The sequence below is a fragment of the Palaemon carinicauda genome, chromosome 1 (genome assembly GCF_036898095.1).
Source record: "Palaemon carinicauda isolate YSFRI2023 chromosome 1, ASM3689809v2, whole genome shotgun sequence".
Taxonomy (NCBI): Eukaryota; Metazoa; Arthropoda; class Malacostraca; order Decapoda; family Palaemonidae; genus Palaemon; species Palaemon carinicauda.
In genome coordinates, this window is record NC_090725.1 from 136,224,513 (window position 1) to 136,241,974 (window position 17,462).

At 35.5% G+C, this 17,462-nt stretch overlaps 1 protein-coding gene and 1 pseudogene across 25 annotated transcripts in view; both read left to right on the forward strand.

The window, feature by feature from the left end:
- RhoGAPp190 (Rho GTPase-activating protein 190) overlaps nucleotides 1-17,462 on the forward strand; it is a 709,768-nt gene that overhangs the window by 227,668 nt on the left and 464,638 nt on the right. For all 25 annotated transcript variants that reach the window (XM_068385117.1, XM_068385108.1, XM_068385124.1 and 22 more), the window contains one exon: nucleotides 10,321-10,790. In XM_068385117.1, coding sequence (XP_068241218.1) covers nucleotides 10,321-10,790 — 470 coding nt within the window. The remainder of the gene's footprint in view (nucleotides 1-10,320; nucleotides 10,791-17,462) is intronic.
- LOC137645817 (piggyBac transposable element-derived protein 4-like) lies at nucleotides 14,129-15,474 on the forward strand (annotated as a pseudogene).

Consider the following 17,462-nt stretch of genomic DNA (forward strand, 5'->3'; position numbering starts at 1 on the left):
ATATGGGGCGAAGGTAGTTTCTGAAGTCTAGTCAAGTTGTTGGTCTTATCCCTTTGACAGACTCGATTGAGTTTTTTGCAGCATTGCAGGCTTACTCCTGGATAAACACTCCTAAGGGAAAGCGACTCTAGAAGCTGTACATTTGAAACCAGCTACCTTAGCAGGCAAGGAATCAAGGTGTTTTTATCTCCTACAACTCTTTTGTTGTTTCCCCAACGATGTTTACTGTCTGTTTCCCTCCTCCAAATGTGTGAATCAGCTATATATATATATAACTGCCAGGTAAGTACTATTAATAAAAATGGAGTTTTTATGATAAAACAAAGTTTTATGAATACTTACCTTGCCGTTATATATATATATTCGAAGGCCCACCCACCTCCCCTCAGGAGACAGGTCGGGCAGAGATGAACTGAAGTCTTGAACATGGGAATGATTCCTTGTACCACCCTGTGACGGGTGTAACCACCTACCTCCCAACCACCACAAGGCGGTTGCCTCGTTTTGAAAAATTCTGCCGATTTAGAGATATCAGCTATATATATATAACTGCCAGGTAAGTATTCATAAAACTTTGTTTTATCATAAAAACTCCATTTTTATTTTTCCTAGGTATACAAACATAAGTCATTTAGGTTTCACAGCTCCCTGGAGGTTCCAGCTGGATTTACAATTTCTTACCCAGTGCAAGTCACAGCCTGTCCACCACACTTACTGGTGGAGGAATGCTGCCAAAACCTTGATAACTCTTCATTGGCTGTCTCCAGCTCACACCAGAGTACTGTATACTTTTTTTTTAAATTACTGTACTCTGGTTCGTATAGCTAGAATAAATACAAAGTACTTTTTAAGTTCATGATTTCTTCACTCTAGAAATATACAATGCATGCTGTAAATAGAAAAAATATAATTAATTAGTTTTAATTTTTCTTGCATTCACAAAGAAATTTTGTAATACTGTATATCATGAATATGATGATGGAAAGATTACATAAGTTTTATAATTGTTAGTGTTAATTTTTTCTATAAAAATACAAATTGATGGGATAGTTTTGAACAATTATTTGCTCATGATTAACTTCAATAATTTTGAATGGCTTAAGATTAATGTAGAAAATACTCGGAAATAAGTCTTGAAGGGTTTTTTAGAAATCAAAGTATATAGTAATTCAGAAATCTACTATATTTTTATATCAGAGTTAACCCTTTTACCCCCAAAGGACGTACTGGTACGTTTCACAAAACCCATCCCTTTACCCCCATGGACGTACCGGTACGTCCATGCAAATAAATGCTATGAAATTTTTTTTTTTATATTTTTGATAATTTTTTGAAAAAATTCAGGCATTTTCCAAGAGAATGAGACCAACCTGACCTCTATATGACAAAAATTAAGGCTGTTAGAGCAATTTAAAAAAAATATACTGCAAAATGTGTTGGGAAAAGAATAACCCCCTGGGGGTTAAGGGTTGGAAATTTCCAAAGAGCCTGGGGGTAAGAGGGTTAATATAACTTCATAAAGTATAGAAAGAGCTTTAAAAACTTTTGATTACTGTGTCCATTGGTCAAATTATATTTCCCTGGAAATGTCTTGTGTTTTACCTGCTTTGGTATATTAGGCCTATTATTTTACCTGCACCATAATTTTTCTGGGTATAATCACTGATTTGGAAAAAATTGATTTTAGAATATTGATAAATTTTAGTTATACAGCAGTTATGCTAGGGGTCAGTGAATTGATCATTTTTGTTGTTGTAATGTTTTTGAACTTGTCATCATGACATTGTACAGTCAGCCCCCACTCTTTTCGAGGGATAGGTAACAGATACGGACGTGAAAAGTGCTAATTCATGTATCTTTGGTGCCTGAGGGTGCGATAACTTCTAACCTAACAACTTGCTGCCCATGGCCTACGCTCGGATAATTACCATACTAAGTACTGTACTGCCCAATATTGTTGATATTTGTTTTCTATCACAATATAGTTGTTCCTATCTATTAATACTGTATAACACTGGCTGATACTATAGTGTTTTTTTACTTTTAATATACTATTATCACTACAGTAAAGCTTAATTAAACTGTACTGTAAGTGTACGCTGTGTTCGTTCATACTACTTGACACCGCACACATAGCCTAAATTTACAATAAATAACATTACTGTAATTCTCTATACAGTACAATATGCATACAATTTAAGATTAACTAAGTTTACATATTTTATACAGCGACCACTAACCATTTTTGTATGTAGTTCTATGGAGCAATCTTTTAGTATGACGCAATTCGTGATGCATCATTGTCCTCTGTAGCGCGGTATTGTAGGGAATCCGACGTTGACAGTAACGTGGTAATAATATTTATTCCATGTTCTACTTCAGTGGATTAGAAAAAGAAAAGATAATGATAAAAGTATTGTTAGTAACATATAATCATTGCATAAATGCATACAGCCACAATAACAACTGAAAAAACCAGCTGTTTTTGTTATGATTATGAACAATCAAATCAAATAACAGTTGTTTTGCTTGAATTTCAGTCATCCTACGATAAGTGATTATACATACCCTTATTTACTATGGAGATAAGATCCTCAAGAAAATATACTGCTAAATGTAAACTAAAAAAACTGTAAATGAAGACAAGAAAACAAACAACATTCTTAGCAGCTATTCTGTTTGGAATTGGGGGAAGCTGTGTCCGAAACTGGAGGAAACAAAGACGAAATTTATTGGAACCTATGAATGTGCAAATCACATGATTAAATGGGCAGTAAATAAAATGCCACATTTATAAGGTAACATTACATTGTCTAAGTCCGAGAATATAGTTTTGTTATAACACTAAATAAATCATTTCCTAAACTTTATAATTGTGCACCTTAGTGCTAAAAGCTGTAAATTATTGTGCATAGGGAACATGAATGAAACTCCGATTAACAGGTATTCTAATTACATATTGTTTATTAATAGGGTAGTAGTTTGGAAGGATTGACTTAAAATCCTATAATATACCAGTACTCGTTTTAAGTAGGGTATATAGTTTAATGTTTAAGTAAAATAAAATTATATCTTTATTTATATAGGACTTCAGCTCAGTTGTGTTGTCAGTAGGCTAGCCCAATTGTTCGAACCCTAGAACCATATTTATAATTAATTTTTCTTCTTACATAGTAGTTTGGAAGGATTGACTTAACAACTTACACAGTAATTTGCTCAGTATAATTATATACTATAGTTGTGTGTTTAAGTAAAATAGAGATAAGAATTACTTTTATCTTTACAGTATTACAATACTTGCATCACCAAAAACATTAGTTTTGGACAAGTAGGAATGTTTACTTTTTTGCCAAGAAATAGCGGTAGATGGTGGTTGACGATATGTAAGCATTGAGTGAATTATGTAAACATGTGGGAAAACCTACTAATTGTTTTATTTTTATACTTTCTCAAACAGAAAGACAGCTTATTTTATAAACTGAAAATATAAATACATACATACTGTACATATACCATGGCACTTCCCCCAATTTTGGGGGGTAACCGACATCAACAAAGAAACAAAAACAAAAAGGGGACCTCTACTCTCTACGTTCCTCCCAGCCTAACAAGGGACTCAACCGAGTTCAGCTGGTACTGCTAGGGTGTCACAGCCCACCCTCCCACATTATCCACCACAGATGAAGCTTCATAATGCTGAATCCCCTACTGCTGCTACCTCCGCGGTCATCTAAGGCATCGGAGGCAGCAGCAGGGCCTACCGGAACTGCGTCACAATCGCTCGCCATTCATTCCTATTTCTAGCACGCTCTCTTGCCTCGCTCACGTCTATCCTCCTATCACCCAGAGCTTCCTTCACTCCATCCATCCACCCAAACCTTGGCCTTCCTCTAGTACTTCTCCCATCAACTCTTGCATTCATCACCTTCTTTAGCAGACATCCATTTTCCATTCTCTCAACATGGCCAAACCACCTCAACACATTCATATCCACTCTAGCCGCTAACTCATTTCTTACACCCGTTCTCACTCTCACCACTTCGTTCCTAACCCTATCTACTCGAGATACACCAGCCATACTCCTCAGACACTTCATCTCAAACACATTCAGTTTCTGTCTCTCCATCACTTTCATTCCCCACAACTCCGATCCATACATCACAGTTGGTACAATCACTTTCTCATATAGAACTCTCTTTACATTCATGCCCAACCCTCTATTTTTTACTACTCCCTTAACTGCCCCCAACACTTTGCAACCTTCATTCACTCTCTGACGTACATCTGCTTCCACTCCACCATTTGCTGCAACAACAGACCCCAAGTACTTAAACTGATCCACCTCCTCAAGTAACTCTCCATTCAACATGACATTCAACCTTGCACCACCTTCCCTTCTCGTACATCTCATAACCTTACTCTTACCCACATTAACTTTCAACTTCCTTCTCTCACACACACTTCCAAATTCTGTCACTAATCGTCCAAGCTTCTCTTCTGTGTCTGCAACCAGTACAGTATCATCCGCAAACAACAACTGATTTACCTCCCATTCATGGTCATTCTCGTCTACCAGTTTTAATCCTCGTCCAAGCACTCGAGCATTCACCTCTCTCACCACTCCATCAACATACAAGTTAAACAACCACGGCGACATCACACATCCCTGTCTCAGCCCCACTCTCACCGGAAACCAATCACTCACTTCATTTCCTATCCTAACACATGCTTTACTACCTTTGTAGAAACTTTTCACTGCTTGCAACAACCTTCCACCAACTCCATATAACCTCATCACATTCCACATTGCTTCCCTATCAACTCTATCATACGCTTTCTCCAGATCCATAAACGCAACATACACCTCCTTACCTTTTGCTCAATATTTCTCGCATATCTGCCTAACTGTAAAAATCTGATTCATACAACCCCTACCTCTTCTAAAACCACCCTGTATTTCTAAGATTGCATTCTCTGTTTTATCCTTGATCCTATTAATCAATACTCTACCATACACTTTTCCAACTACGCTTAACAAACTAATACCTCTTGAATTACAACACTCATGCACATCTCCCTTACCCTTATATAGTGGTACAATACATGCACAAACCCAATCTACTGGTACCATTGACAACACAAAATACATATTAAACAATCTCGCCAACCATTCAAGTACAGTCACACCACCCTCCTTCAACATCTCAGCTCTCACACCATGCATACCAGATGCTTTTCCTACTATCGTTTCATCTAGTGCTCTCCTCACTTCATCTATTGTTATCTCTCTCTCATTCTCATCTCCCATCACTGGCACCTCAACACCTGCAACAGCAATTATATCTGCCTCCCTATTATCCTCAACATTCAGTAAACTTTCAAAATATTCCGCCCATCTTTTCCTTGCCTCCTCTCCTTTTAACAACCTTCCATTTCCATCTTTCACTGTCTCTTCCATTCTTGAGCCAGCCTTCCTTACTCTCTTCACTTCTTTCCAAAACTTCTTCTTATTCTCTTCATATGAATGACCTAATCCCTGACCCCACCTCAGGTCAGCTGCCCTCTTTGCCTCACGTACCTTGCGCTTTACTTCCACATTTTTTCTTTATATTTTTCATACTTCTGTATACTATTACTCTGCAGCCATTCTTCAAAAGCCCTCTTTTTCTCTTCCACTTTTACCTTCACTCCTTCATTCCACCATTCACTGCCCTTCCTCATGCTGCCTCCAACAACCTTCTTTCCACACACATCACTTGCAATCCCAACAAAATTTTCTTTTACTAACTTTCACTCCTCCTCTAAATTGCCAGTTTCTCTTACTCTCACTTCGTCATATATCATTTTCAACCTTTCCTGATATTTACTTTTTACCCCCGGTTTTATTAGCTCTTCAACCCTCACTACCTCCCTTTTACATCCACCTACTCTATTCCCCCATTCTTTTGCTACAACTAATTTTCCTTCCACCAAAAAATTATCAGACATACCGTTATCCATACCCCTAAACACGTGCACGTCTTTCAATCTTCCAAACATTCTTTTAGTTATCAACACACAATCCATTAATGCCCTTTCTACTACTCTTCCATTTGCCACTCTTACCCATGTATGCTTATTTTTATCTTTCTTTTTGAAAAAGCTATTACTTATCACCATCTCTTGCTCAACACACACATCTACCAGTCTCTCACCACTCTCATTTTCACCTGGTACGCCATACTTCCCAATGACACCTTCTACCTCTCCAGCGCCCACTCTAGCGTTTAAGTCACCCATGGCAACTACATAATTCCTTCTACCCAGTCCTTCTACACACCTAGTTAATTCATTCCAGAACTCATTCCGCTCTTCTTCACTTTTCTCACTACCTGGCCCATACGCACTGACAAACGCCTAACATTCCCTACCCAACCTAACCCTTACTCACATTAACCTAGATGATATCTCCTTCCATTCCACTACTTTACCTGTCATCCATTCACTCAGCAATAAAGCCACACCCTCTCTCGCTCTTCCCCTTTCAATCCCAGACACACTACCAGATATTTTACCAAACATCACTTCACCCTTTCCTTTTATATTCGTCTCACACAAGGCTAATACATCCATCCTTCTATTCCTAAACATACTTCCAATTTCACATCTTTTACTCTCTATCGTACTACATCCACACACATTCAAACACCCCAAAACTAGAGTGCGGGGAGCAGTCACTCTCTCCCCAGCTCCATCTCTTTGTCGATGTCTCACAGTATGTAGATACAGGAGAGGAGGTTCCTAGCCCCCTCGTCCCGTCCCTTTTAGTCGCCTCTTACGGCACGCAGGGATAACGTTGGCACTATTCTTGTTTTTATGCCCCCGCGGCCACAGGGGGCATAAATATCTTGGTAATAATTGTTTCTTTTACGAAATATGAGTTACGCTTCAGTAGCATGCCTTAATCAACTGATTTGGAAAGCATAAACATAAACAATGGAAAAAATTATAGTTTGCTATTTTTTTATTTGCAGATATGATACTAAAATTTGAATATTACATGCATAATTATTGGATATAGTTAAGTAAAACACCAGTTTAATCAAAATTAAGTATTTCAAATATAGCTGTAATTTTGTACCACAGTAAATAGATATACAGCGAGAGCTGGGTGGAGAGAGGGAAGTGGTGCGAAGCAAGCCCAGTGCAAATGAGCACTGGCTATTCAAATCATTTCGCTGCAAGATTTTTTATCGCTAAATTTTTTGTTTCATAAGAAGATCCCCAACTTTCGAACATTCGGAGGTACAAACACATTCAGCTGAAAATTAACAAAGATATGGTGAAGAAATACTGTAATAAAACAATATTGCATCATTTAATACAGTGTGGAGAAATGTTATTTAATTGTTGAGTGGGAACTTGTTCTGGGAAAGTCTCCTTACGTCATGTATGCAAAGATCAGCGGGGTAGGAAAAGGAGCACTATCACTCAAGGCACAAACACCCTCTTAATGATTTTGATGACGTACTTTACAATCCTTCACTCTGATAATAAAGTCTTCTCTGTCCAGAGACCTAAAAACTCCACCCAAGACTTAAGTAATTAATTGATGGTCTACCTAAGCTTTGTCAATCTAAGGTCATCTACACTCTTAAGCTCTATTTCGAATCCGTCCTAGTGACTCCAGTGAGATGTTGGACAGGCTTTTACGTTAACATAGACGAAGGCAATGGATAGGAGTATTGATGTTTTTAAGTAAAGTTAAATGGGGATCTTCACCTTCAAAGCACTAAGTTAAAGAAGGTTACACTCCCTTATACCAACTTACCAATACCTATAGTGAGTTACTCTCAACATCTTAGGTGCAACTAACCCGTACTAAACTATAGATTGGTAGAATCTTGAAATAATGGGGTTAAAGATACCAATGTCTGCAGTCTATTCTAATTTCTTTATTACAGTAAAGAAGAGAATCAGAGTAACTTAATGTTGATTTATTCAAATGGAAAAATTAATAAATGAAATATTAACCATAATTTACAACACAAAACATTGAAATTAATAAACTGTATGAACACGGGATTAACCCTCAAACGGAATAAATTAAATAAAAGTCTTATGGTAAATAACTTATGCGGTAGGCTATTGTGAAGTCCCAACATGTGGTCAGTGAAGTCCCAACATGTGGTTAGTGACCTTAAGCAATTAAATTCAACTCACGTAGCCCGAAAAATGTAATGCCAGAACGTTACCTAAACTTAACTAAGTGACAAATAGAAACTTAACCAAGGGGGGAAAGGCCATTAATTAAACTCACAAGATTCTTGATCCTGGGCGCCCGTGTCCAGAGAATTGATGGCAGTCTTAAGTTCTATCTCACTGGGCCTACTGCACTGGTGTAGCAAAGTCACTGGCCCCTTCCTACTCGCCCCTAGCCTTGATCAGAGGTTTCTGTGGGACTGGCTGCTTCTCCTCAATATCTGTGACCTCTCAAGGCTTCTACTTGTCCTTCTACTTGTCCTCATCCTTTGTGGAATCTGAATCCGTCTATGTACAAGGGGACAGGATAGTGGGAGCACGAAGTTGACTCGGGAATAATTGACCCACCTGGCAGTAACGTGTCGGGCTTGGAACTTTGTGAGGTCGATTACAGGTCGACATCGTACGGTTTCCTTCACTCAACAATAGCGCATCTCGATGTATAGGCCAGTGGTCTTGAGATGCCATCTCTAATTTAGGACAGGCTGAAAACGCTTATGGTTTGTGAGTTTTAAGCAATACACTTGTTTAGAATACAAGGAGAAATCTTGCAACTCCAGGGGACAAAGATAATCCTAACTCTAAACATCTGGCATACTAAATAAAAAATTAAAGCAAAAGGTAATTAGCAAGTTGGGCTTACGTGTGTGGACAAACATACCTTGACTTGCAGACTTGAGTTGTAGTAGAGAGAAATTTAAAGCACCTAAATACAGTACTTAGGATAAAATAATGAACATAAAAATATTTATCTAGAGACACTCGCTTAAGGAAGAATCATCACACATTTTCCCCGCCGTAACATCACGAACAATAACAGTGTCTGCATAGAATAAACTGTGAAGAGGAAGAGTAGTGAAGAAAATTCTTCACATACATTAAGAAAAGTGACATTTGTAATAACCTGATATCTATTTCATATGAAACCCAACTATTTGTTGACTTTTGTAGTTAGAAATCATAGGCTTGGAATTCAGGTTAGGTCTACACTAGGCCAAAATGTAACAAACTTCGACTTACAAACAGTTTCTTGGAACTTTATAAGTTTGTAAGTTGAGGCCTTCTGTACAGTGTTGTGGTTCTCTGTTTCGCATGTAAATGAAATCGCAAAGTATTAACTCTTGTAAAGTGCAGGCTGACAGTACACTACATTTAGTGTTTTTCTTGTTAAATTTAGTCTTTTCCTTGTTGATTCCAAAAAAAGTGCGAGTAATCTTGTCACATTGTGTAGCGTGTTTATTGGTGCTAAAAGCAATGTGATATGTTTAAGGTACTAATATTTTTAGTTGATATCTTCTTTTATGTTTAGTGATTTTGCAAACTCACATATTGAATCATAGAACTAAATCATATGGTCAGACAGACTCCTTACCCCTTGTCTGAATATTAATGTGTGGCTCCATTATTCATTAACTCATTTTGCATTCCGTAAAGATTTTCATAATTCTGTACATCCTTTACATCCAGGTTTTCCAAGAATGTGCCCTCCAGTGATGTAGTACTGTACTTGTTATGCAGTTAAACCTAACAATCTCATCTTTTCCTTTGTAATGTAATGCTATACATGATTCTAAAATAGTTGTTCAAGCTTTGACCAAATTCTAGAATGATCTTGTATACGGTATAGTTCAATTAGAGGAACCTCAAAAGTTAAAACTAAGTGCTGATATATTTTCATGGAACCTATTGACATAAGGGTAACTTAATATTTTATCTATTACTTATTAATCTCGCTTTGTTATTTATCTTAAGTTGTCATATTTATTTAGTTAGTTTTTAATGGTTTGATTTTTATAACCTTTCCATACTGAGGTGTTGAACTTGGCTTGTAGCCTTTTGCATTTCTAAGTAATCTAGGATTGCAAACTGTCTAGAAGTAATAATGATAATGAAATATTCCAATTGACTTAATAGATATTGGCTTGTAGATTAATTTTGGAAGTTATTGAGATGCTGCTGGTCAAGAATTCTAATGTGAAATGAGATGATACTAATAAGAAAAAAAGATATGTAATTAAACTGGTAGAAAGGATATTAGGTTTATTTTTCCCAACTAATTCGAAATTTTTATATTTGCAGGTTTATGTTAAGGAAGCAGAAAAGTTAGCGAGCAGAAAGGAATTTAAAGGCAACATTCCCCTGGTTGAAACTTCGTCACATGAAAATGTAAATGTAGATAGTGCTTTTATGACTCTGGCCCATTTAGTTGATCGCAATCGTGGTCGAATACGAATTGTCCCATTCTATGAGGCAGCGAGACATAGAAAAGAAATCCTTGATTTAGCAACTGATGCCTTTTTAAGATTAGTGCGCACTCAAGTTTTGGATTATAGGTCTGTATGGGCCTCAACTAGTAAGAAACTTGCTCAAAATGCAGAATTTGTAAATTATGTAGACCTTTTTGGGATTGATCAAGCTGCCAAACAGTTCCGACGTCATGTCAAGAAACTTAAAGATGAATACCTCCAGAGGAAAGTTGAAGCATATATGGACATGCTGCCTTCCATTCTTCGTGATTTCTTTCCCGATATACCAAGTTTGGAAGATGGGTGAGTGATCAAGGCGCTAAGTGATAAGTGTAATATGAGAAAAGGCTAGTTTTATTAGTGTGTATGAAGTGCTTTAAAGGAAAGTTACATGGGTGAGTTATTCAAATAGCCCTGGATATTTTTATACTCTGCATTTATCATCAATAAAGGTATAGTACAGTAATAATTGTTTAATGTTTGTTTGCTACAGTATAAGTAACGCACATTTTTTTCAGCTTTATTTTTGTGGGGGGGGGGGGCATTTAAATGGAGTAGTTACAAGTACAATGGTTATGGTAAAAATTAGTAATTTTCTTAGGCTTGTTCACACTATGAGAACTGATCTTTTTCTACACGAGAACCATGCTAGTCACATGAGAGCTAAGAATTTTAGTGCTTTATTTTAGTTATGATACCCCATAGTCAAAAAAGTCAGTCTAGAAATTTCTTTGACCATTTTATGTTACAGTATGACACAGGTGGGGTTTGAAAAAGCAATCCCAATGCTAATTATATCTCATATATTTGAATTGTGGATCTGAGAAGTTCTTACGATTTCAAGAGTTACTCTATTTTTATACCAAACAATAGCCTCTTTTGTTAAACAATTTGGTCTTATATTTTTTGGTTAAAATTTTTATTCAAAGGCTGCTCTTCGTCTTTTGTATCTCGTGTACCTTGTTCTGGGATATGTGTTTTTAAGGTTGAGCACAGACTTTTTACAATCTTTGTGCTGTAAGGATTCTGATTGTCAATTAATGATCATCTATTTATTTCAAGAAGACCAAAAATTAATGGTTTTAAAAACATTTTTTCATCTTTTATTTAGGTAGAATGTTAGAAAGATAAAAACTAGAAATTACTTTAAGAATTATTTTTTCAATGAAATTTCAAGAAATTTGTGTTATTCATTTTTAAATTGAAAATCTTGGGTGCAATAGAAATGAAGTAACTTTTTTTATAAAGATGTATGGAAAACTCGGTGTTCGTAATGGAAGGAATTTGTTGGGGAATAGTTTGTTTGTGTAAACAATGCCTTTCCTTAACTGCCAGCATCCTGACTTCTAATTCTTCTTTGTAGTCCAACTGTGCTTTTTAAGTGATCAGTGTTCAATGTTGTCTATAAAGCTAAAAGTGCATTTTCTACTTCATTTGTATATTAGGATAGAAGTTGTAGCAGCTTTATCAAGAGTGCATGTTGTGTATAAAGTGAATAAACAAATATTGGTAAAATTGCATCCTCATTCAATGGGTGTTCATTGCTAAGGCTTTGCATATTCTTTACTTATTTGATGTTCCAAGTGTAGTGCGTCATTGGAAATGTTAATGGTTTCTTATGTGAAGATACTTTGATCTTTTACAAAATATAAAGACAGTAAATGGATGAATAGGCCAAAAAGTGTTAGTTTTAGGTCAGCTTCCCTGGCTTCCCCTTCCTCTGCTGTTTCGCTGCCTTTTAGGTTACATCTGCTATCGTAGGACAGGTTAGTGGTTTGGCATACAAAATGTTAAAGTGTTGTTTTAGGAGATTTGAAAGTGGTATTTAGGTTTGAATTGAGTTGTATGTTAGACAATAGGGTAGGTAAAAAAAAAAATTACTAAAATCTATTTAGATTCTTAAAACAGTATCACAGTTAGTGCTTAAGGTTGTTTGGTTTCAAATACTACTCGTGAGCTTAGTCCTGTTTTAGTGGACAAGGCTAATCCAGTTTCCTGTGCAGAGCATATGCTTGGTTCTAGTAATGTTCTTTATTTGAAGTGGGTCTTGCCAGCTAGCTATTCAGTTTATGTATTGGATTCGAAATAATCCATTAATATTAACTACTTTAAAAGCAGGAAAGTTTATCTCCCCCTTTAGGACGATGAGTTTTGAACTTGTCTTTCAAAAATTTTTTTAATGTCTTTTGGCAAAACATCTTAATAGGTTTGGTGAAGGTAATCATCTGTTCTCTAGTTTACAATTGTTTTTTGTAAAAGCCTTGGTGTATGTGATGGTCTTCTTACAATCTCTAATGCTGTACAGAAATACCTTGATTGTGGTCAGGAATTTCATATAATTGGCCTTGACTTTAGTACTGCCGTTGACCGTGTTAATCATGAGGCCCTTGTTTGCAAACTCAAACAGTTGGAAGTAGGTGGATCATTTCTTAGCATCATTGAATTTTTAAGTAATAGATCACAAAGAGTTGTTGTTGATTGCCACCATAGTGAGTATAGGAATGTGATATCTGATGTTCCTCAGGGCAGTGTTCTTGCTCTTTTACTTTTCATACTATATACAAATAACATGTGGTTTGACCTAGAAAACAAGCTTGTTGCATATGCAGATGATGCTACACTCTCTGCATCAATTCCATCTCCTGAATGTAGATCTGGGGTTGCTTAATCCCTAGCTAAGATTAGTGCATGGTGCAAATTATGGGGCATGAAGTTGAATCCTAACAAAACTCAAAGTATGATTGTAAGTACTGTAGATCAAGGACAATGGCTCCTCAACATTTGGATTTCAGCATTGCTGTTTTTTTAACTCTGTATGACTTGAAATTTTGGGAGTTATTCATAACCTTTCACTGCGGAGAACGACTTTACTCCACACCATGTAAGAAATTTTAAGCTTAAAACCTTTTGTTGACGATTTATCTGGCTTCTACATGCTGACATCTGTTACCGGTTTTATGGTCTACCCACTCTCTGAAGCTCTCGTCATTCTTCTCCCATTCACTCAATGATTTTGATAATTTTTTGTTATTATTACGTTATGTCAACATGAAATAATGATATATATGCATTTTTTTTTCAATATAAATCAATATTATTCATAGAGTTATCGTAATATTATGCTTTCCAAAGTTCGTTTACCGATAGTGAAAGTTTGTTTACATTAGAGCTGAACAGTTGCCATAACAACTACCTAAATAAAAACGTATTTCTTAGTACAGTATTGGATGTTCAAAATGTGACAGCTAACGATGTTTTCAAACATCAATATAGAAATTTACTCAAATGAATAATAGTCAAATAACAAACATTCACGAGAAAAGAAGTTTCGTGTCCTAAATCCGAAGCTTTGTTTACATTCATCAGCTGACGTTCAGTCTATTAGTTGCCCATCGGTCCAGTCCCTTCACTTTTTTTACAGCATAATTTAGTGATACAAGGTGTTAATAAAGATATAATTTGTTAATAAATGCTTTTTTCACAGTAGGATAAATTTCATATATAGTTGTAAATTATGGTATTATTTTACTATTAGCAAAATATTCGATATTGCTCTGCTTTTATCAGTCAGCTGACTTTGTCCTTTTAATTTTTCCCTTTAACTCTGGGTTGAAGCATTATTTTTTTTTCTTTTCTTTTATATGTGTGATATGGCCTCTACTCACCAAGTATCTTTAAAAGAAATTGGTGACATTTTATTTGGATCTGATTCAAGATTTGGGTCAGATATTGATGAACCAAATGATGATGATTATGATGATGCGACTGATGAGGATATAAATGAAGATGCCCCAGCAACATGCTCATCACCCAGAGTTGATGTGGCAAATTCCATTGGCTGGATTAGAATGAACTATAATAGCAATAATCCTGCCAAATTGGTTAATGTTTTTGATTACACAGCCCATCATGAAATAATTAACTTTGAAAACTTGAATCCATATGAGTGTTTTTTCCAGAAAAAGTTTACGAACATGTTGGAAAAGAAACTAATAAGTATTTCAAATTAATGATAGCTACAAAACAACCTTTGTCCAAAAGATCAAGATACCAACAATGGTCAGATGTAACTAGTGATGACATAAAAGCTGTTGTTGCTATTGAAATAGCCTACAATTGAAAGTTACTTTACTGAAAATAGCTTCTTATTTGATGCTCCAAGATTCGGAGAATTATTATCTCGGGACAAATAACGGTTGACTAGATCCGCTATTCATTTTAGGGATAGTGATAAAAAAGATGGAAATGATAGACTCTCTAAGAGTAGGCCAATTTTAGATATGGTACATGGATTTATATGGGAAGTACTATGTTAGCAATAGAGAAATCAGTATTGATGAAAGCATAATGGAATTTGAAGGTAGGTTATTTTTCAAACAATATTTACCATCAAAGCCTTCAACTAAATGGGGAATAAAAGCATGGTCTATGACAGATGCTCATACTGGTTACCTACTTAAGTTTAACATGTATACTGGGAAAGAAGCTGCATGTCCACCATCAGATGGGTTGGGTACTCACGTTGTTCTGTCTTTGAGGTTTATGAAAAGAAAGGTCGTATTATTTACATGGACAGCTTTTATAGGTGTATCCCTTCTTGATAAACTACTTCAGAGAAAAACTTTAGCTTGTGGAACAGTTAGGGTGAATAGAAAGGGTCTGCCAACTGATATGAAACAAATGATAGTAAAAAGGGAGCTTTGTCAGTAACATGGGTAAGTAATGATGGTAAAATGCTTGCTTGTTCTTGGCAAGACATGAGCAGGGTTAATTTACTGTTAAGCCTTGGAACAGTAGGTGCATATAAAGTGAAACTTCATTAAAAAAAGAGTGACAGAAATAGACAAGTGATGTGTTCATGTGGAATACAATAAGTATATGAGAGGAGTTGATAAGTTTGATCGACTATGCTCAAAATATGCTTATAAAAGAAAGAGTCAGAAATGGTACCAACCAATTTGGCATTCTATCATTGAAGCAGCATTAGTAGACTCAAACATATGCTACAACATTCAGTCTCACTGCTAAGTTGGATCAGAAAAAATTCAGGGAAAAAATTATTAACACTATGTTAGAAGGGTATAAGCGGAGCAAAACTCAAAGAAAGGGTAGATTTTCAAATGCAATGGAATCTAGATTAACTGAAAGGCCTTTTCCACCTCAATATGTTAACAAAAACCACAAACCCCAATGTATTGTATGCTCTCTCTTGCCAAAGAATAGCTAGATGAAAGGTAAAGGCGAATGTAAAAGAAAGCAAATAACCTATTGTTGTGATCAAATTGTTGGAAAGCCCCACATGGAGACATATAATACCCATAAAGTGTACAAAAAGCATTACCAATGTGAAAAATAAATGTCTGAGTCACTGATAAATTGGGTGAAGGATTATTGGTGGAATTGATAAAATCATCTTTGAAAAGGAATTTTTGGGATTTTTCTTAATTTTTTCCCTTTTATCGAAGAATTTAAGGCATAAAAAGATATACTCGGGAAAATATTGTTAAATTTTAAAAACAGAAAGGTTATAGAACACAAAAAACTTAATTTCAATAAATTTTGAGCATTTTGAATTTTTTAGTGAAAATGTGTAGAGCTGTGCAACATCCCTATTAGAATATCCGCAGCGAAAGGGTTAATATCTGGCACCATTGTTCAATTAGTTCATTATGCATATTGTATAAGATTTTTCATAATTCTATTTATCCTTTACGTTCAGATCTTTCCAGACAGTTCCATCCTATTTGTAATACTAGGCATGCAGTTAATTCTGATAGTCAGGCCTTCTCCATCATGAGGCTCAATACTACACAGTATTCTAGAAGCTTTATTCCATCTATGACCAAATTGTGGAATGATCTTCCTAATTTAATAGGTAGAACTTCAAAAGTTGAGTGTTGCAGCAAATATTTTTATATTGAACAGGTTGACATAAGTCTTTTTTATAGTTAATATATGAAATATATGTTTTGATGTTACTGTTTTTAAAATATTTAATTTTATTTGTTCATTATTTATCAAATAATTTATTTATTTCCTTATTTCCATTCCTCACTGGGGTATTTTTCCCTGTTGGAGCCCTTGGGCTTATAGCATCTTACTTTTCAAATTAGGGTTGTAGCTTAGCTAATGAAAATAATGAAAAACTGTTGAGCATTATTATGCAAATCAGCAGTCTTCTTTAGATATTATGCTCTTGAGTATTGATAAAGTGCCTAAAAGACAGTTTGATATTATAATTATAGTCTTAGAAGGTGAGTTATTTGCTTCAAAGATAGGGTTGGTTATCAAGTAATTTTTGATAGTGGAGACAGGATGGTTTAAGCTTCTTAGTTTTATGAGGGATGCGCCACTTCCTAATTCTATGCAATATTTACTTGCCAAGATCAGAGCAGTTTAGGATCCTCCTAGTTTATAATGAGGATCTGCTTGAATTTTTCTTATTTTCCTTAGTTTTTGTTTTCTTTCTTCCACTTTTGTGTATTTCCTTCAGCATCACTACTTTTTCATATTTTCAATTTCAGCTCTTTACCTAAATAACTTGCTTCATATCCTGCATTTTAATTTATTAGTGCTTGCGACATTGCAAAATCTAATGTTTTTTTCCAAGATTTATTGATTTAGAGCATAGCTGCCATGTCTGAGCAAGCAATTTCTTGTCTCATTTTCCCATCAAAGTTTTTAATTTGAGCTTTTATTTTTTAGATAGATCAAATCTGAGTTTCATTAAGTTTTGGGATACTGTATTGGTTCTATCATCTTTGCTGTTTCTTTTTGTACCATGATAACGATATTACAGCTCTTGCTAACTCTTCAAGCTTACTCTCCTCTTTGACATCAGTTTCCTTTCTCTTATCTTTATCTGCTTTCCTCCTTGTAGCAATTGATATGTTGTAAAAAGACCACATATCTACTGTATATTCATAGGACACAGAATTGTAAGGGGACTGCATCTGTTGATGTAATACTGTATGG